This window comes from Echinops telfairi, unplaced genomic scaffold (genome assembly GCF_000313985.2).
Source record: "Echinops telfairi isolate 266 unplaced genomic scaffold, ASM31398v2 ScPeMD7_19;HRSCAF=73, whole genome shotgun sequence".
Lineage (NCBI taxonomy): Eukaryota > Metazoa > Chordata > Mammalia > Afrosoricida > Tenrecidae > Echinops > Echinops telfairi.
Genome location: NW_022103916.1, coordinates 6,667,368 through 6,686,896, shown reverse-complemented (window position 1 = coordinate 6,686,896; position 19,529 = coordinate 6,667,368). Strand labels below are relative to the sequence as shown.

The window sequence follows — 19,529 nt, the reverse complement described above, 5'->3', positions numbered from 1 at the left end:
TGTAGTTGTCAAGGAAACTCCAAAAAATAGCTAAAAAATATAGGAGGGGGACTTCAAAAATTTTTGGAACATTTTATTATCTTTTAATTCCATTTCGCCCTAACTTTTTGAAGCCCTCTCATATTGTAAAATAAATGGCACATGAATTAAAATAGTATACTTGAAAATGTATATCTATCACCAAAGAAGACAGTAATGGAAGAATTGAGGCTCCGTGGTGGTAGACGACAACCAAAAGCAGATAAAATGACAGAGGAGCTGTATTTTTACACAAATATCACGAGTCTTCTTAAAATGTGCTATGCTCATTTCCCTTATAGCCACAGGGGGGCAGAATTTGGCATAACAGGGCTTATGATAATATTTTTCAAGGGTAGGGAACAGCTGGCAAACAAATGTAGATTCTGTACACAACAGATAAAAATTCCAAAAGCCTTCTTTGCAGAAACGGGAGACCAGTCTTCAAATTTTTATGGAATAGCAATAGCAAAAGGAATTTTGATTAACAAAACAGGAGGACTCATATTTCTTGAATTCAAAACATACTATACTAATACTAAACTATTTCATTTAGATGGAGTAGAATTGAAAGTCTAGAAATAAACCCACACATCTATAATCAATTAATTTTTGACAAGTATGGTAAATCCATGCAACAGTGAAAGAATATTCTCTCGTAAATGGTGCTCAGAGGACTGAATATTCACACACACGAGAATAAAACTGGACTCATACATCACATCATATATTAAAAATAGATCAAAGACCTAAATACAAGAACTAAAACCATAAAATTCTTAGAAGAAAAAACAGAAGGCGTGACTTCAGGGATTAGTTTTTAACAATGGATTCTTAAGATTCAACACCAAATGCCATAGTAACAAAAATTAAAATAGATAAATTGAACTTGATCAAAATCAAAATTTCTTGTTCAGCAAAGAACTTTACCAACAAAATGAAAAGACAATCTACACAATGAGAGAAAAGTTCAGGGACTTATATGGTTAATGAGAGTTTAATATATAACATATATAAAGAACTGACACAGCATTACAACAAAAGGACAAACAACCCAATTAAAAATGGGCAAAGTGCTTAAATGGACATAGTATCGAAGAAGATATCCAAATAGTGGAAGATGTGTAACATGCAAAACAAAACAAACAGAAGCAGCAAATGTTGGTGAAGATGTGGAGAATTTCGAACCCTCATCCATTGCTAGTGGAATTGCAAAAAGACAAGCAACTGTTAGTTCCTCAAAAGCTTGAACATAGACCATGGAACCATGGAACCCAGCAATCCCCATCCTCGCTCACTGCCATCAAGTCGAAGCAACCCATAGTGACCCTATAGGACAAGGCTAGAACTGCTCCTTTGAGTTTCTGAGACTGTAACTGTCTACAGGAGTAGAAAGCCCCTTCTTTCTTCCGTGGAGTGGCCGAACTGCTGACCTTGCGGATCACAGCCCAACTCGTAACTCCTATGCCACCAGGGCTCTGGTTCTAATCCTAGAAACAACTATACTAAAATCATTCCTAGAGAAAATAAAAGATAGTTTGTAATGATCAGGGGGTCAATCTTTTAAGAAGATATAAAAATTCTAAATATGAGCACCTAATAACAGAGCGTAAAAATGCATAAATACTGACAAAAATAGACAGAAGCAGACTTCAAAATTGGCATGAAGGTCATATCTGAAGGGGATAAAGAATCCAACTCCACAATGGCCAGGTGCCAATGTCTCTGAGGCAAAAGTCAAATAAAGCATGCCTCCACTCTCCAACCTCCTTTACCGTATTTTGAAACCAGCCCACACCTCCTCCTGAACTACACGTCTCTGCTGGGCTTGATAATCCGTTGCAATGGCCGCACAGAACTCACAGACAATGCTCATGATTTTTGAGACTTATTAGGGAAGTTAATAGGTCACAACGAGTCAAGTTCAGAGACCATTTAAGATGTTCATGCTGGAACACACATCTCTCTGGTACACAGCCATTCAGCCGTGCAATCCCTTGGCCTTGTTCTGCTCCAGCAAGTGTTAGAAATCAGATAAATGCCCACATTACACCCCATTAAGTAAGCCAGTCTCCTGTGCAAAGGCACACTGCTTTACTTTGGTGGGCTGAGAAGCCCATCACTCTGTCTCATGATCTCTCTGATGCTCCTCTGCTCCGTCTAGAGCTCTTGATGGCGCTACTCCTCTGCTGCCTCTCCACACAAGAAACTAGGATGCACTTCACTACTGGCTCTTTTTCTTGGTGATCGAAGGATTCTCTCTCTCTTCCTGATTCTGAGATGGCTCTCATTTTATACCCAGAAGTATGGCAAAACTGACCAATGACTTCCTTAGGTCTTCTACACCTTATTTCCACCATGTGTCTGTCAGTTTGCTTTACTGTGGTGGCTTGTGTGTTGCTGTGATGCAGGAAGCTATGTCACTGGCATTTCAAATGCCAAAAGGGTCCCCCAAAGTGAACAGGTTTCAGCAGAGCGTCTAGACCATGAACAGACTACGAAGAAGGAGTAGGGGGTCCACTTCTGAGAAATTAACCTTATGGACAGAAGTAAAACTTTGTTAGATACTGAAAACTTCATGCAAAGAAGCAGAGCATTATCAGAGATAGTACCAAAATATGAACCCTTCAGGTCAAGAAGGTACGCAAAATGTGACTGAGGAAGAGTGGCCTTCTCTAAGTAGAGTAGACCATGGTGACTTGAACGGAGTAAGCCACGTGGGAGTAGAGCCTTCAGGACCTTTATTTGCTGATGGGGCACAATTCAAAATGAGAAGGGACAACTGCAAATGTCAATTAATAAGTGGAACCTGAAATGCACACTGTATGAGCTTAGGAAAATTGGAACGTGTGAAAAGTGAAATAGTATGCATATAGACATTCTAGGCATTAGTGAGCTGACATGGACTGGTATTGGCCATTTAAAATCAGCAAATCAAATGGTTTGGTATGCTGTGAATCCAAAAACATCGAGAGGGATGGCATCGCACTCATTGTTTCAAAGGACAGCGGCTGCAACAATGAGCTCCAACATACCAACAACTGTGAGGACGGCGCGGAGCGGGCAGTGCCCTGTGCTGTCATGCACAGGGTCATCCTGAGTTGGACCAACTCGATGGCACATAACTACAACAAGCTTGCATGGCATAGGATTGCCACAAACCCTCAGTTTATAAAAACACAATCTCGACAAAGTGCAATCAAGCAAAGAGGGCCTGTCTGTAGAGGTTTCACATTAGCACAAGTAAGTTGTCTGGACTTCCCATTGTTTGCAATGGTAACTATAATTTGTTGTTCATACAGTCAAATGTCTTTGTGTGAATAAAACAAACACAAGCAAACCTCTCTGGTCTTCTTTGCTTCCAGCCAGGATCCATCTGACATGAGCAATGACATTCCTTGTTATGCACCCTCTTTTGCATGCAGCTTGAATTTCTGGCAGTGGGTGTATGGCTGCAGTCATGTTAAAATTACCTTCGGCAAAATTTTGCTGTATGTGGTAGGTATATCTTTCATCAATTTTCACCTTCCATTGAATCACCTTGCTTTTGCCTGGGCACAAACATGGATCTTTTCCAGTCAATTGGCCTTCAGGGGGCCTGTAAAATATCCTCTCTGACAAAGAGACTCACTTGATACTGTTAGGGGTTTTATAAAAATGGTCACTGGAACAATTGCTTCTATAAAGTCAGTATCTGAAAACTACTAACCTGATAGAATGATGGGATGTACTCTTTAAAGAGTCCTTTGGGCTCAGATAAAATGTCAACTTTAATAATGATACCCAATAATGTTGGAGCACCTCTCTGTATACTGTAAGTCACACATTCTCAGCTACAAGGAGAATTCTTGTGGAGAAGTTTGAACAGTAACTGATTCAAAAGCAATCCGGCATTTCCCTGACATCTTTTTGAGTATTCAGTTCTTGCAATTTTCCAAAATTGCGACAGGTGGCAGACGTGGCCTTCCACTTGAGGGAACTCTTCCTATTAGTAAGCATTTTAGATCTGATCTAAAAACACCTTTGTGGTTCATCCGGGGGTGGGGGGGCGGGGAGGGAGGGAAAAAATGAGGAGCTGATACCTAGGGCTCAAGTAAAAAGCAAGTGTTTTGAGAATGATGATGGCAACACATGTACAAATGTGCATGACACAATGGATGGATGGATGGATTGTGATAAGAGTTGTATGAGCCCCCAATAAAATGGCTTTATAAATAAATAAATAACAAATAAATAAAAACACCCTTGCTTCTCTTTATTACTATTGTTGAGATTTGCCAATTCATTGGCCTATTGGAACCTGTGGCAAAGAGAGGGTAGGGAACAAGAGAAGAAGCAAAATGTAAATCAGTGTCTTGATACTTAGCTCTTAATCCCATCTATCCCCCATATGGTGGGGACAGTGCTAATGCTAGGTTTGAGAAGTGGAATTTTGGAGATGTGAAATGAGCTTAACTAGCAGTGCTTACTGTAGAAAACTGCTGGAAGGGACATAAAAAACAAACTCTGCCTGCTGTGTGTCAACCCATGGGGCTTCTGCTCATTCAAGTTAGTAGCTAGAAGAGCAGAGAATGGCGGAGTCCAGAGCCAAAAGGTTTGCAGAGCTGGAATAATCAGGGGAAAGCAGCAGTTTGGGGTGGAGCCAGCAGGTTATGAAGTGATAAATGCAAAGTCAATCCCCGAAGGGCAGGATTAGAGAGTGCAGAATGGAAAAGCTACTGGGGAGACTGCCACCAGAATGAGGTTTCCTAAGTTTTGTAAGGAAAGAAAGAATCAGGGAAAGACTGGATCAATCAACCTTTCTTTCAGGTTCCACAATAATAACACATATTTTAAATAGCCTTGGAAAATGTATCATGGCTCTTGCTTAAAAAACAACAACAACAAAAAACCTGTCTCCTACAAAGCTTTCTCATGTAGGCAGGCTCTGTCATGTCTAGACTATAAATAGTTAGCACACAAAGATGCCATTGGCTCAAGCTCTGGCCCCAGTCAGTGAGCCATGCGCATGGTGGCCATGAAAATGAAGCACACTGGAACCATTGTATGTGAAAAGACCTGATTGTGGCTGTTGTCCTTAAGAAGCAACAGGGATACTTGCATGCCTAAACACACACATACAAAGAAGTGAAGGTGAGGCACTGAGGGACTATTCTGGAATGTAAAGTGGGGTCGACCTTAAGCCCTGGACTTAAACTAACTTGTACTTCAGATGCGAGAAGGTGTCAATCACGGGGCTTCAATCCTAGTTTATAACTTTTACAAGTCATGCATATTTACATGGGTGATCGTGCAACAAGACACCAAGACTGTGTTTCTTTTTTATAAAACAAAATAACTTTTAATGAAATGTGCAAAGACTTGCAATTAGAATTTCAAAAGAAAAGAACATACTCAGCATTCCTCAAACTGAAAGACCTGAAGAAAACCTCCAAGCCTCAAGCTCGAGTTTTAATATTGAAGTATTCTATGGGCAAAATACTGAATAAGCAGGAAGCATCAAAACAAGATGGGAGAAATATGCAGGGACACTCTATCAAAAAGAATTGGTCAATATTCAACCATTTAAAGAATAGCATTTGATCAAGACTCAATGGTATTTTAGGAAGAAGTCCAAAGTACACTGAAGACACTGGTAAAAAAAATAATAAGGCTCTAGGAATTGATGAATATCAATCTGAGATGTTTCAACAAGTGGATGCACCCCTGGAAACACTCACTCATCTATGGTAAGAAATTTGGAAGACATCTACCTGGCCATCTAACAGGAAGAGATTTATATTTTTATCCGTTCTTTTAAAAGGTTATCCAACAGGGTGGAAATTATTGAACAATATCATTAATATCACATACAAGCGAAAATTTACTGGTTACAGCAGTACATTGACTGCCAAAAATTCAAGCCAGGTTCCAAAGACACGGAATAAGGGAAATCATTGCTGATGTCAGATGGGTCTTGGCTATAAGCAAAGAACACCAGAAAGATGTTTACCTGTGTTTTATGGACTATGCAAAAGCATTTGACTGTGTGGATCATATTAAATTATGGATAATAAGGAATGTGAACTCCAGAATACTTAATTGAGCTTATGTAGAACTTGTACAAACCAAGAAGCAGTGGTTTTAAACCCAGGGGACTCTGTGCGGTTTGAAATCAGGAAAGGTTTATAAAACCAGGAAAGGTGCATTAGCGTTATATCTTTCTGCATACTTATTCAATCTGTCTGCTGAGCAAATAATCTCAGAAGCTGGACAATATGAAGAAGAACCTTAACCTGCAGCTTTCAGAAGATACAACCTTGCTTGCTGAAAGCCAAGAGGACTTGAAGCACTTGCTGACGAAAATCAAACACTTCAGTCTTCAGTATGGATTGCAACTTAATGTAAAGAAAACCAAAATCTTCAAACCGGACCGATAAAGAGCATCATGATAAATCGAGGAAAGACTGCAGTTGTCAAGGACTTCATTTTGTTGGCTCCACAATCAATGCTCACGGAAGCAGTACTCAAGAAATCAAACGCAGAGTATTGGGCAAATGTGCTGCCAAAGCCCTCCATAAAAATCTTTAAAAGGGAAGCTGTCTCATTTTCATGCAAAAGTTGGACAATAATAAAGGCCTAAGAAGACATGATGCATTTGAATTGTGTGTTGTCAAATGACAGGACAAGTCTTGGAGGAAGTACTGGCTGCATGCTCCTTAGAAGGGAAAATATTCAGATTTCGTGTCACTACTCTGGATATGTTATCAGGAGGGAACAGTCTCTAGAGCAGGGGTTCTCAGCCTTCCTCATGCCGTGACCCTTTCATACAGTTCCTCATGTGGTGGTGATCCCCCCCCCCAACCAGAACATTATTTTCGTTGCTACTTCGTAACTGTCATTTTGCTACTGTTATGAATCGGGCGACCCCTGTGAAAGGGTTGTTCGACCCCCAAAGGGGTCACGACCCACAAGTTGAGAACCACCGCGCTAGAGAAAGCCATCGTTCTTGGTAAACAGAGGGTCAGTATGATAGTTAGGTTTGATGCCAACTTGGGGGGGCTAGGATTCTCCCGTGATATGATTGAACATAATGTGGTCAGCTCTATCATGGGATCTTCGGTGAAGCTGTCAAGCAGTTGCAGGGAGACTAGCCCTCCTTAATCTGGTCACAATCTTGAGACAATTCAGGGAAGGTTTCATCCAGGGTGTGGCTTACTTTTTGCATAAATTGACAATGTGTGGAAGCCTGCTGACTTCTACTGATAGATTTGGATGGTGCATCTGGTTCATTGACCTCCTTCTATAGTGCTTGCCAACCCCAGGAGCCATCAGGCCTGCTGACCTCGGATTCATTCGGCTGATCTCAGATTCTTTTGGCTTGGCACCCACCAGCTTGTGGTCTTCCTGCCTCATCTTCCTGCTTCCTTTTCATCTGGCCTTGCAGCTATGGGAGGCAGGAGAAGCCTTCAGCTTATATCTTACCCAAGGACTTCAACCTAACTGGACTTAGTCACTTTTACAACTTTGTAAGCCATTTCTTGATATAAAGCACTTTCTATAAACATACAAGAGTCACTGGTTTTATTTCTCTAGAGAAGCAGATGGCACATATTTGCTTCTGAAAATGAGGAGGACTTGAAGCATTTGGTGATAATGATAAAAGATTGCAAACTTCTGTGTGGATTACAACTCAATGTAAAGAAAACAAAAATCCTCACAACTGGACCAATACGTAGGTAGCATCATTGATAAATAGAGAAAGGATTGAAGTTGTCAAGGATTTCATCTTGGATCCACTATCCACATGCATGGAAGCAGCAGTCTGGAGATCGAATGATGGTAAATCTGCTGCACAAAGCCTCTTTAAAATGTTGAAAAGCAAGGATGTTACTTTGAGGACTAAGGTATGCCTGACCCTAGCTATGGTATTTTCAATTACTTCATATGCATGTAAAAGTTGAACATTGTGTGTCAGTCTGGGTAGACTAGAGAAACAAATTCATGGACACTCATACGTGTATAAGAAAGAGTTTTATATACAACAGCAATTGAATATTGAGAAAATATCCCGGCCCGGTCAGGTCAAGTACGTAAATCCGATATTAGCCCCTATGTCCGATATCAATCTATAAAGACCTCTTCAGACTCACTAAACACATGCAATGACACCAAATACAAGAAGATCACAGGCCAGTGGGTGGAAGGTCTTGTGGATCCAGTGGCGGAGTAAGCATCTTATCACTGGCAGGGGTCCCCACGTGGTTCCTCAGGCTCCATCAGGCTCACTTGTTGTCCTTAACATCTCACAGGGAGTCATCCTTGTCAGTAAGGGAGTGAGCCGAGAAATAGAAAGAGAGAGAGTCTCCCACCTCCAAGGAGGAATACAGGAATTCCCAGAATCTTCAGGAGAAAGGCGGTGCCCACACAGAGGCCTCATTGGCTATGAACTGATGACAGCCTAGACTCGACCCCTTCACTCATAATCCTCTCAAATTGACACCAGATTGTGTAACTAACACACGTTGAATAAAGAAGACTGAAGAAAAGTTGATGTATTTGAACTATGGTGCTGGCAAGGATTATTGAAAGTGTCGTGAACTGCTAAAAGAACAAACAAATCTGTCTTGGAAGAAGTATACCCAGAATGTTCCTTAGAGGCAAAGACAGTAAGAATTTGTTTCACATACTTTGTCAGGAGAGACCAGTCCATGGAGAAGGAGGACATCATGCTTGCTAAAGAAGTTGAAGGCCCTGGATGAGGTGGATTTGACACAATGGGTTCAAACATCATTAATTGTGAGGGTGGTACACAATCGCACGGTGTTTTGATCTCTTGTATGTAGGATTCTTATGAGTTGGAACCAACCCAATGGCACCTAACAACAGCAAGAGGGAATCCAGGGGTATAGTCAGTGAAAAAGAGGGAGCCCCTCAATGATAAGGATTATTGTGAGCATGGTGCACAACAGAGCAAGGTTTTGTGCTATCCATAAGGTCACTGTGGGTTGGAAATAACTTCAAGGCACCTAACGACATTAAGATATAATTAATATATTTCAAAATTCAGCAAATGTACATTTGAATGGCCTTTTAGTACATGTACAGAGTTGTTCTATCATCTCTGCAGTTTAATTTTAGAACATTTCCATCACCTCAAAAGAGTTCCTTTATATGTATATAAATCCATGCCCCTCAGTCATTAATCTATTCTATCTCGAGATTTATCCTTTATAGGCATTTTGTATAAATAGAACCATACAATATATGGTCTTTTGCATCTGTTTTCTTTTATTTAGCATAATATTTTCAATGTTCATTCCTGTCATACATGTGTCTGTATTTCATTCATTTTCATTGTTGAAATTTCATAGATATAACACATTTTATTTTGCCCAATCCTCAGTTGATGGACATCTTGATTGTTTCCATGTTTTTACTGTGTGGGCATACACCTAAGAGTGAAATTGGTAAGTCATAGGGTAAAAACCAAACTCACAGCCACTGAGTCAATTCCGACTCATAGTTACCGTGCAGGACAAGGTAGAACTGTCCCAGTGGGGTTTTGAGCTGTTAACTCTTAACGGGAATAGAAAAGCCTCATCTTTCACCTGCCAGAATGGCTGGTGGTTTCAAACTGGTGACCTTCAGGTCAGCAGCCCAGTGTGTGCCATCAGGGCTTTCTGCTCCTATAACGATTTGCAGCCACAGAAGCCCATGGGGGCAGTTCCGCTTCGTCTGTAGAGTCCCTTGTTATAAGTTGCAATCCGCTCAACGGCAGGGAGTTTTGTTTTTGTTTCTGAGAAAATGTTTATAATAATAAAGACACATTGACAAATGTTTCAAAAGATTAAGGAAACCTGAACCCTTATACATTCCTCAGGATAATGCAAAATGGTGCAGCAGTCACTTTAGAGAACAGTTTGGCAGTTTCTTAGACATAAATGTACCATCTATGGCTCAGGGTAAATTTATGCTTATGTTTGATTTTAAAGTCTACCATATGTGAGCCATTCACCATACATGAGCCACAGTGTCAATCCATGTCATTGAGAGCCTTCATCTTCGTCTTCTGTTTGGGGAAGACTGGCTGCACAGACAACTGTGGTGCCATGAGGTTATGGATGCAGCAGCTTCCTGCATGCAAGACATGTATCTCATATCTCTTGCTACAAAGCAGTTGTGCTGCCAGTACATACCATATAACCTATAGTATGTACATATATCATAAAAATGCCTGTTACTATCTTATATGTGTACTGTACTTTCTATCATTAAATCTAAATGAATTTCCCTATTTACTAATAGGCAGCAGCATCCAGTCTTTTAAAAAAACACAACTTTTATTGTGAATTGGGTAAAGGTTTACAGAGATCATCACTTTTACATTCAATAATTCATACACCTTTTGTTATATCTCATTCATTGCAAATGCATCACCTATCCTACTTCCTACCTCTGTTTGCATTTCTGTTTCTTTCCTAACCCTTCTGAACTTTGTCCTTGAGTAAATATTGCCCTTTGTATTTTTTTTTTTTTTTAGCATGTTTGCTACCATTTATTTTGCTATGTGGTATGCACTCGGGGCATGAATCAGGGCTGTGTCCAGCCCTCTGGTCCCAGAAGAGAAGACAGATGAGAAGGCAAGTCCAAGGAGAAGCCCCACCGAGGGGAAGCTGCAGGGGGGTTAACAGGAGCACACAAAGACCCAGGCATTTCTGCTCTGACTTCTAGCCAGTCCTCCTGCCCTCAGCCTCAGAGGCTCTGGGGTCTCCCATCCCATGGTCCCAGAAGCAGCAATGGGAGAGGGGAGGGAAGAGAAGGAGACCTCGGCTCTGAATGTCTGTTTGGCCTGGGTCATAACTACAGGCAAGATTGGGTGCAGGTGACCAGGTCAAGGGCTGTGGTGCGGCGTGGGGTGGGGTGGGCTGGGCTGGGTGCTCAGTAGGCATGATTGGCAATGTAGAGGGACTGTGCGGCCGCTCCACCGTCTTCACCACTTCCTTCGTACTTGCCCTGGGCTGCGAGGCCCTTCACCTGTGAGACGGAGACGGCAGCGGGGAGAAATAAGTATATAAGGGCTAGCAACTGGACTCAGCGCCTTCCCAAAGTTCAGTTTCTGGGACGGCGCCCTGCCCAGCCCCACACTACACTCCTCTCCCCGCCTCCGGCTCCTAACCTCAGCCCGCTTGATGAATTCCTCAGTGGTGGCTTTAGCATTGTCTTGTTGCCCTTGCCAAGCATTGAGTGCAGCGGCCTGTAGGGCACGCCCAAAGGAGAAGGTGAGAGCCCAGGGCCGGGGAAGCGGGCAGCGATTGATGGCATTAGGGTTGAGCGATGCCTCCTCTTCACTCTGACCCCTGGACAGGAAGGTCACACCTGGGACGGTGGGGGGCACAGTACGACACAGGGCAGTGACCGTTGCCATGGCAATCTCCTCTGGGCTCTACTTGATGGGACAGGCATGTCCAGGGGTCACCATGTTGGGCTTCAACAGGGTCCCTTCCAGGTAAACATGATGGTCGCTCAGGGCTTTGTACACCGCAGCCAGGACCTTCTCTGTGACATACTGGCAACGCTTGAGGTCGTGGTCTCCATCAGGCAGGATTTCGGGTTCCACGATTGGCACAGTTCCATTCTGCTGGCAGATGCTGGCATAGCGGGCCAGCACGTTTGCATTCTCCAGAATGGCAAGTGATGAGGGGATGCACTCGCTGATTTTCAGCACACAGCGCCATTTAGCAAAGTTGGCACCATCCTTCTTGTATTGGGCACAGCGTTCTGAGAGCCCTCCAGCCCGAGTGGTGGTTTCTCCATCAGTCCCGGCTAGAGGCACCACACCCTTGTCAACCTTGATGCCCGCGACGATGCCCTTGTCCTGGATCGTACGGACAAAGGGGGCGCCATTGTCATCTTTCTGGTAGAGCGTCTCATGGAAGAAGATGACGCCTCCAATGCCCTTCTTCACTCGGTTGTCGGCACTGAACAGCACCTGGCGGTCCTGCCGGCGGTTCTCCTCGGTGTTGTCCACCCCAATTTGGCTCAGCCGCTTAGCCATGCTCCCCACTGACTCATCTGCAGCGAGAATGCCTTTGCCTGGTGCCACAATCTGCAAGGCGATGTCCGACAACTCCTTCTTCTGCTCGGGAGAGAGTGCTGGGTATGAGTGGGGCATGGCGGCGGCTCTCTGGAATCAAGATGGCTCTCTGTGCGCAGCAAGTTGGCAGCGGCCGCAGCAGCCCAGGGAACAGCTCAGGTCTGGTCTACCTGCCCTTTGTATCTTAAATGATTGGTTATTCCAAGGTGTTTGTACATGCCAGGGGTTTTTGTTCCTCTGCAGACCAATTTATTGCTAGGTTAAAAATGAGCCATGGGGTTGTGTTAGGCTGGGTAGACTAGAGAGAAAAATTCATATTTTTCAAATCAAGTCCATAAATTCAATATTAGCCCATATGTCCGATACCAATCTATAAAGTCCTCTTCAGACTCACGAAATACATGGCAATGATGCTGAATGCAGGAGGATCACAGGCCAGTGGGTTGGAAGCCTTGTGGATCCAGTGGCATTGTAATCATCTCAGTGCTGGCAGGGGTCTCTGCGTGGCTTCTCTGGCTCCAGAGGTTCTGGTTGCCTCAGGGTAGGTCCATGTGGCTTCTCCAGCTCCCAGGGCATAGTGCCATGTGTCTTGTCAGTAGAGCGTCTCCAAGGGAGTGAGCAGAGAGAGATACGTGTCTCCCACCTCCAAGGAAGAAATCCAGGAAATTCCCAGAATTCTCAGGAGGAGGCCATGCCCACACAGAGGCCTCATTGGCTATGTTCCGATTGACAGACTAGACTCCACCCCTTCAGTCTGAATCCTCTCAAGTCCCAAATTGACACCAGATTATGTAACTACCACAAGGGGTGAGTTCAGTTCTGCCAGTTACTAGCTAACCAGTAAGCCTGGTCCCCTTTATAATTGGAATTTGTTCCACATTTTCTCCTACTCTATCCAGCTCCTTCTAATGTGATCCCTTTCAGAGCAGCTAGGCACCATCTAGTTTGGGTCTAAGGGTCATGGAGACTAATGTTAACGTGGTCCATTAGTCATCTGGTCTGTTTCCACGTGTCTTCAATTTTCACTACTCTTCTTTCTCCTGCATAAGGAGAGAGCAATACTTGCACCTGAGATGGTTGCTCAGAAACTTTTAACACCAAAGTAGGATGTAGAACACTGTCTTTGTGGACTACATTATGCTAATGGACCTTGGTACACCTGAATCTATGTCCCTGAGCCCCCAGGCCCAGTTACTGAAGGCAATCAATTATATCTAAGAAGTTTTCATAACTTCACCCTCATATGTTCCACCACATTTGTGGGTGCATTTGAAGCAAATACAAATGTCCTCTGTCAAACCTAACAATATATTTTTGGGTATACACCCACTCTTCTGCCAACAACCATTCAGCCTGTATGTTTATCCATCCCCAGGTGGCACTGTTGGGTAAGAGCTACACTGCTAAGCACAGGTCAGTGGTTTCAGCATACAGTTGCTCTGCAAGAGATAAATGAGATGATCTCTCTCATAAAAATTTACAGACTCAGAATCCCTGCATAAGATTGCTATGAATTGGAATTGACTCAACGGCATAGGGTGTGGTTTTTTTGTTTGGTTTATTCATGTGTCTATTCATGTTGTGTTGTTGTTGTTGTTAGACCCTATTGAGTTGGTTCCAACTCATAATGACATGCAACAGAAGGAAACTCCCAGGGTGTAGTGCCATGTGTCTTGTCAGTAGAGCGTCTCTCAGGGAGTGAGCAGAGAGAGATAAGTGCCTCCCTCCTCCAAGGAGGAAATCCAGGAAATTCCCAGAATTCTCAGGAGAAGGCCATGCCTACACAGAGGCCTCAGTGGGTATGTTCCGATTGACAGACTAGACTCTACCCCTTCACTCCTATTTTTCTCAAGTCCTGTGCCATGCTCACAATTGTTACGTTTGAGCTCATGGCTGCAGTCACCGTGTCAATCCATCTCATCAAGGGCCTTCCTCTTTTTGGCTGCCCCTCTATTTTACCAAGTATGATATCCTTCTCCAGGAACTGGTCTCTCCTGAGAACATGTCCAAAATGTGAGACAAAATCTTGCTATCCTTGCCTCCAAGGAACATTCTGGACTGTACTTCTTCCAAGACAGATCTATTTATTCTTCTGGTAGTCCATGGAACTTTCAATAATCCATAGTTAAAATACATTTATTTTAACTGAATTATTTAATTCAGTCTTCTTTATTCAATGTTCAGCTTTCACATACATATGAGGCTACTGAAATTACCATAGCTTGGGGCAAGTGCACTTTAGTCCCGAAAGTAACATTCTTAATTTTCAACACTTGAAAGGGGTCTTATGCAGCAGATTTACCTAATGCAATGCGTTACTTGATCTCTTGCATGCTGCTTTCATGAGCATTGATTGTGGATCCAGGCAAGATGAAATCCATAACAATGTCGATCCTTTCTCCATTTATCATGATGCTACTTATTAGTCTAGTTGTGAGGATTTTGGTTTTCTTTACATTGAGTTGTCATCCATACTGAGGGCTGCAGTCCTTAATCTTCATCAACAAGTGCTTTCAGTCCTCCTGACTTTCAGCCAACAAGGTTGTGCCATCTGCTCATTTCAGGTTGTTGATAAGCCTTTCTCTAATCTTGACGCCACATTCTTTTTCACATAATCAAACTTCTCTGATGATTTGTTCAGCATACAGATTGAATAAGTATGGTGATAAGATATAACCTTGACACACACCTTGCTTGATTTTTAAACTATGCAGTATGCCCTTGTTCTGTTTGTACAACTGCCTCTCGATCCATGTACAGATGGCCATGAGCACAATGAAGTGTTAAGGAATTTTCATTCTTCTGAAAAAAAATCCGTAGTTTGCTATGATTCACACATTTGAATGCCTTTGCATAGTCAGTAAACATCTTTCGAGTATTCTCTGCTTTGAGCCAAGATCCATCTGACATCAACAATGATATCCTTTGTTCCACGTCCTCGTATGAATCCAGCCTGAACTTCTGGCAGTTCTCTGTCAATGTACTGCTACAACCATTGTTGGATGGTCTTCAGCAAGATTTTGCTTGCATGTGATATCAATAATATTGTTCTATAATTTGAGCTTTCTGTTAGATCACCTTTCTTTGGAATGAGTACAGATATGATTCTCTTCCAGTCAATTGGCCAAGTAGCTGTCTGCCAAATTTCCTGGCATAGATGAGTGATTCCTGTGCTTCATCTGCTTTTTGAAACATTTTAATTGTATTCAATCAATTCCCATTTTGGCTTGTTTGGGCTAATGCTTTCAGTGCAACTTAGACTTCTTCCTTCAGTGCCATTGGTTCTTGCTCATATGCTGCCTCTTGAAATGGCTGAGTGTCGACTAGTTCGTTTTGGTCAGTGACTGTGTAGTCTTTCTGTCTTCATTAGATGCTGTCAGCATCATTCAATATTTTGCCCATGGAATCTTTTAGTCTTGCAACATGAGACTTGATTCTTTTTTCTTTAGTTCTTTTAGTTTAAGATATGCTACAATGAAGAGCAAGTTTCAGAGTCTCTTCTGACATCCACTTTGATCTTATTTCTTTCCTGCTTTTAAATGATCTTTAGTTTTCTTTATGTATGATATTCTTGCTGTTTTCTCAGAACCCATCGGGTTTTCCGTTATTAGTGTATGTATGATGCATGAAATCTGTTCTTGAGATGGTCTCAAAATTTGGGGTGGACATCATCAAGGTCACACTTTGGCTTTCAAGGACTTAGGTTCATCATCTTCCACTTCAACCTGAATTTACATATGAGCAATTGATGTTCTGTTCCAAAATCAGCCCCTGGCCTGGTTTCAGGTGCTGATATTGAGCTTCTCCATTATCACTTCCCACAAATGTAGCCAACTTGATGTCTGCATACGTATTCCATCTGGAGACGTTCCTGTGTAAATTTATCTTTTGTGTTGTTGAAGAAAGGCATTTGCTATGAACAAGTCATTGGTGTTACAAAATTGTATCATGCTATCTCCAGCTTCATTTACTATCACCAGGACCATATTTTCTATCTACTGTTCCTTCCTTGTTGGCAGCTGACAACAGCAACATGCAGGAGACCCGATCTGGAGTCTCACCCAATGCACCTCATCGTTATCAGTGAAGGCTTGTGTTTTGGTATGGTGCTGAGCAGGTTTCAACACAACATCCCAATTAAGATGGGCTAGGTAAAAAGGACTTGGTCATCTACTTCCAAATATCAGTCAATGAAAATCCTATGGGTCATAATGATCCAATCCCCCATGTGTCAGGGCCATGTCAAATAACAACAGCAAATTTGCTTGAACTGGAGTTCCTCCTTCTTGCCATGAAGTCTTTGCATATGCTGTTTTCCTTAACCACACATCATTTAATCTGCTCCTTCTCGACCTTCAGATACCAGCTCAGACATCCTTCTGGTAATCCTTCACTACACATCTAATTACACACACAGAGTCCATGGCTAGTTCTTTTCATACAGTCTCACAGACTAGTGCTTCTCTCAACAGCATTCAACTGCTTAGTCTGGGGATGGGGTGGCGTTGGGGCTCAGCAGGGCTGACTTCTTTGAACCATGAGGTCTTTCATCCTCTAGAAAGGTATTCCTGGCTCCATCACATGGTGATCTCAAGACCTCAAAGAGCATCAAGAGATCAATCCCCAGAGCAGAAACATTTCTGAAGCCTCTGCTTGTGCCATGTTTGCTACTGTCTCTTTGAACAATGCCAGTGACAAGGCCATCTCAGTGTCCATGTGGGAAGGCTTTGTGAAAGGGCATGGATTTAAAAATAAAGAAGAACAAAGAAAAACCATAGAATTGTGCCATCAAGTTGCCAAGGCTACAATCTTTACAGAAGCAGACTGTCACAACTTTCTCCCATGGAGCTGCTGGGAGTTCTAAGCACCCACCTTTGGGTTAGCAGCCACCATGGATAGAGGAGGGGCAATATTTTGTGGGTGTTTTTTTTTTGTACATGTACCACACTGTTCAGGCATTTGGAGGTAATCACCACGGGGACCTTTGACATTCTATCCAGTCACATCCCTCTGTGGAGACTATAAGCACAGAGCCACTTCCCTGCTTAAAATGGAAGAGGCCAGAGTGAAAACACAGGGAATTACAAGTTCTAGATTAATATCAGAAAAGAGTCCCCTTGTCACAAAGGAGAAGGAGGGTATGGGCGTAAGGGGGGCTGGGGTCAGGTAGTGGGAAATCAAGGCATGCACTAAGATGGGTTTCTTCCTAGGAAGAGGGAGATAAGGTCATCTGTTAGCCGATGGCAAAGGGACGGGTGCTCAGCATGTGAGGAGGGCAGAGACGGTTTGAAATGGTCATAATGGAACTTGAGACATACAAGAGTTTAAGATGTCAGAGTCCATTTAATGTTGATGATGATGAATTTATCTTGATGCCAATCTGTCCCGTGGAGAACTTTTTGCACCGAGAATGTCAAAAGCTATGTTTTAGGTATTTTTCTAGATGAAAAAAAAGAAGAGAGTTTAGGTTTTGAGATGAGTGTTGTTAAAATAATGACCCATGGGGAAAAATTAAGAAAATGGAGGTAGCGATCAGTGAGGTTGGAGAAAAGGTTGGAAGATTGCGGGAACTGTGGCTAGAACGCAGGATGCTTGAGTCAGTACTTTCAGAGGTAGGAGTAGTTTCCATGCACATAAAAAAGACCAAAGGAGATCTTTTTTAAGATGCTTTTAATTTTTCAAATTGAACTGCTTTCTCCCTAATGGGGATGAAGAGATTTGCTTTGTCCCCCAACACAATTGCCACTTCTTTCTTACCATCCTGTTGAAACACAGCAAACTCTCTCCCTCTTTCTTCTTTCGGATTTCAGTGCTCTACCTTTCAGTCTGTTATACATAAGGTCGTCATGAGTTACAGTCCACCCAGCGACAACTAACAGCCACAGAGCTTCATTTGAACTTCCTGTCACTACTCTTTTGAGTATATGCACTCCTAAATATATGAGGGGCTTAAAAAAGTTTGTGGGAAAATTCCATGATCTTTTCGTTCCCATTTACCACAAACATTTTTGAAGCAGCCCCATATACATGCGTACTTCACCGGCCTTCGGGACTTAGGACGCTCTGGTGGCTAGTTAGCCCCTTGTTGCTCCTCGGGGGAATAGGCGAGGCTTTCTACCCCTGTAAAGAGGGACGGTCTCGAAAACCCACAGAGGTAGTTCTACCGTGTCACACAGGGTCGCTATCAGTTGGAATCGACTGGTGGCAGTGAATTTGAGTTGGGTACATGTCCCACTTGCGGGCCTTTCAAACAAAAAAACAAAAAACCGAGCTTCTGACAAAGTTCTCCATCTTGCCACTTTCGTTTGGTAAATGTTTTCTGCTCTTGCAAAGTGTTGCCGGGGTGACAATGACCTCACAGTCTCACAATGCCAGCGGGTACGCACTAAAAATTACTCTTAGGTTATCAATGACTAAACTGACTCTCCAGGCGTCTGTAAAGCGGATTTGGCCCTCAGCAGGCCAAACTCCGACACGCACAATTTCACAGATAGAACCGCCCCTGTGGGCTTTCCGTGTCTGGAATTCTTGACCTGCATAGGAAGACTCCGCTGTCTCCCATGGAGAGACTGGTGGTTTCAAACTGCTGACCTTCCGGACAGCAGCCCAATGCAGAAGCACTACGCCACCAGGGATCCTTAACAATTACATGCATTGTGTGCGTGCAGTAGTACTTTTACCTCCGCGGACGTCCTTGATCTCTGTCATAGTGCAGAACTCAGTCATGCCCAGTCTAGGGCTGCAAGGGCTCCGTGGATGGAGCTGGACCAGGGGACCCGCCCTGGAGAGTGTGGAGTGTTCAGTTGTTCATGAGACAGAGATCACGGGAGGGGCGGAGGGGGAGTAGGTAGCCGGTGCCGTGAGGGTGGGGTCTGCGTCCCGTCACTAGGGGCATTCCGTCCACGCGAACCCATCCCTCGGCTCTCGTCCACTCTGGAAGACTGGGTTACCGAGGGGCTGGGTGAGCCCCGCGGGGTCCCGACCCCGCCGCGGCCCCGTCCGGATCGGGCGGAGCAGGGCGGCGAACCCGGGCGGATAGAGGCGGGGAGAAGTTGCCGCACGGAGGGCGGGGCGGCTGCCGAGCCGGCCAATCGGCAGCTCTCCCGGCTGGCGGAGCGGAGAGGGCAGGGTCGCCTGCCTCCCTAGTGTCCCCGGTGGAGGCACAGCCCCAGCCGTCCCTCTCCTCCGGCTGCGGAGAGCGGCCCGAAGAGCCCCGCGGCGCTGCCCCTTGACGAGGCTTCGGAGCCGGGGCAGGGGACAGGCGCCCGGTCGGCGCGGAGACGATGAAGGGCCGCCGGCGGCGGCGCCGGGAGTACTGCAAGTTCGCGCTGCTGCTGGTGCTCTACACGATGGTGCTGCTGCTCGTCCCCTCCGTGCTGGACGGCGGCCGCAACGGCGACCCCGGCCCCGGGCACTGCCTGGGCCTCCAGGGCAG

The 19,529-nt window shown here is 44.0% G+C and overlaps 2 protein-coding genes across 2 annotated transcripts in view; one reads left to right on the top strand and one right to left on the bottom strand.

Moving 5' to 3' along the window:
- Nucleotides 1–10,938: 10,938 nt before the first annotated feature.
- Nucleotides 10,939–12,254, bottom strand: LOC101651515 (fructose-bisphosphate aldolase C-like). Its single transcript, XM_013007368.2, is given in 2 exon segments — nucleotides 10,939–11,034; nucleotides 11,177–12,254. Coding segments are annotated over 2 exon segments (1,092 nt in total). The 5' UTR covers nucleotides 12,173–12,254.
- Nucleotides 12,255–18,462: 6,208 nt separating this feature from the next.
- Nucleotides 18,463–19,529, top strand: part of CHST7 (carbohydrate sulfotransferase 7) — a 36,832-nt gene continuing 35,765 nt past the window's right edge. The window contains exons 1-2 of the mRNA XM_013007359.2: nucleotides 18,463–18,472; nucleotides 19,112–19,201. Of these exons, the coding sequence (XP_012862813.1) occupies nucleotides 18,463–18,472; nucleotides 19,112–19,201 (100 nt within the window). The remainder of the gene's footprint in view (nucleotides 18,473–19,111; nucleotides 19,202–19,529) is intronic.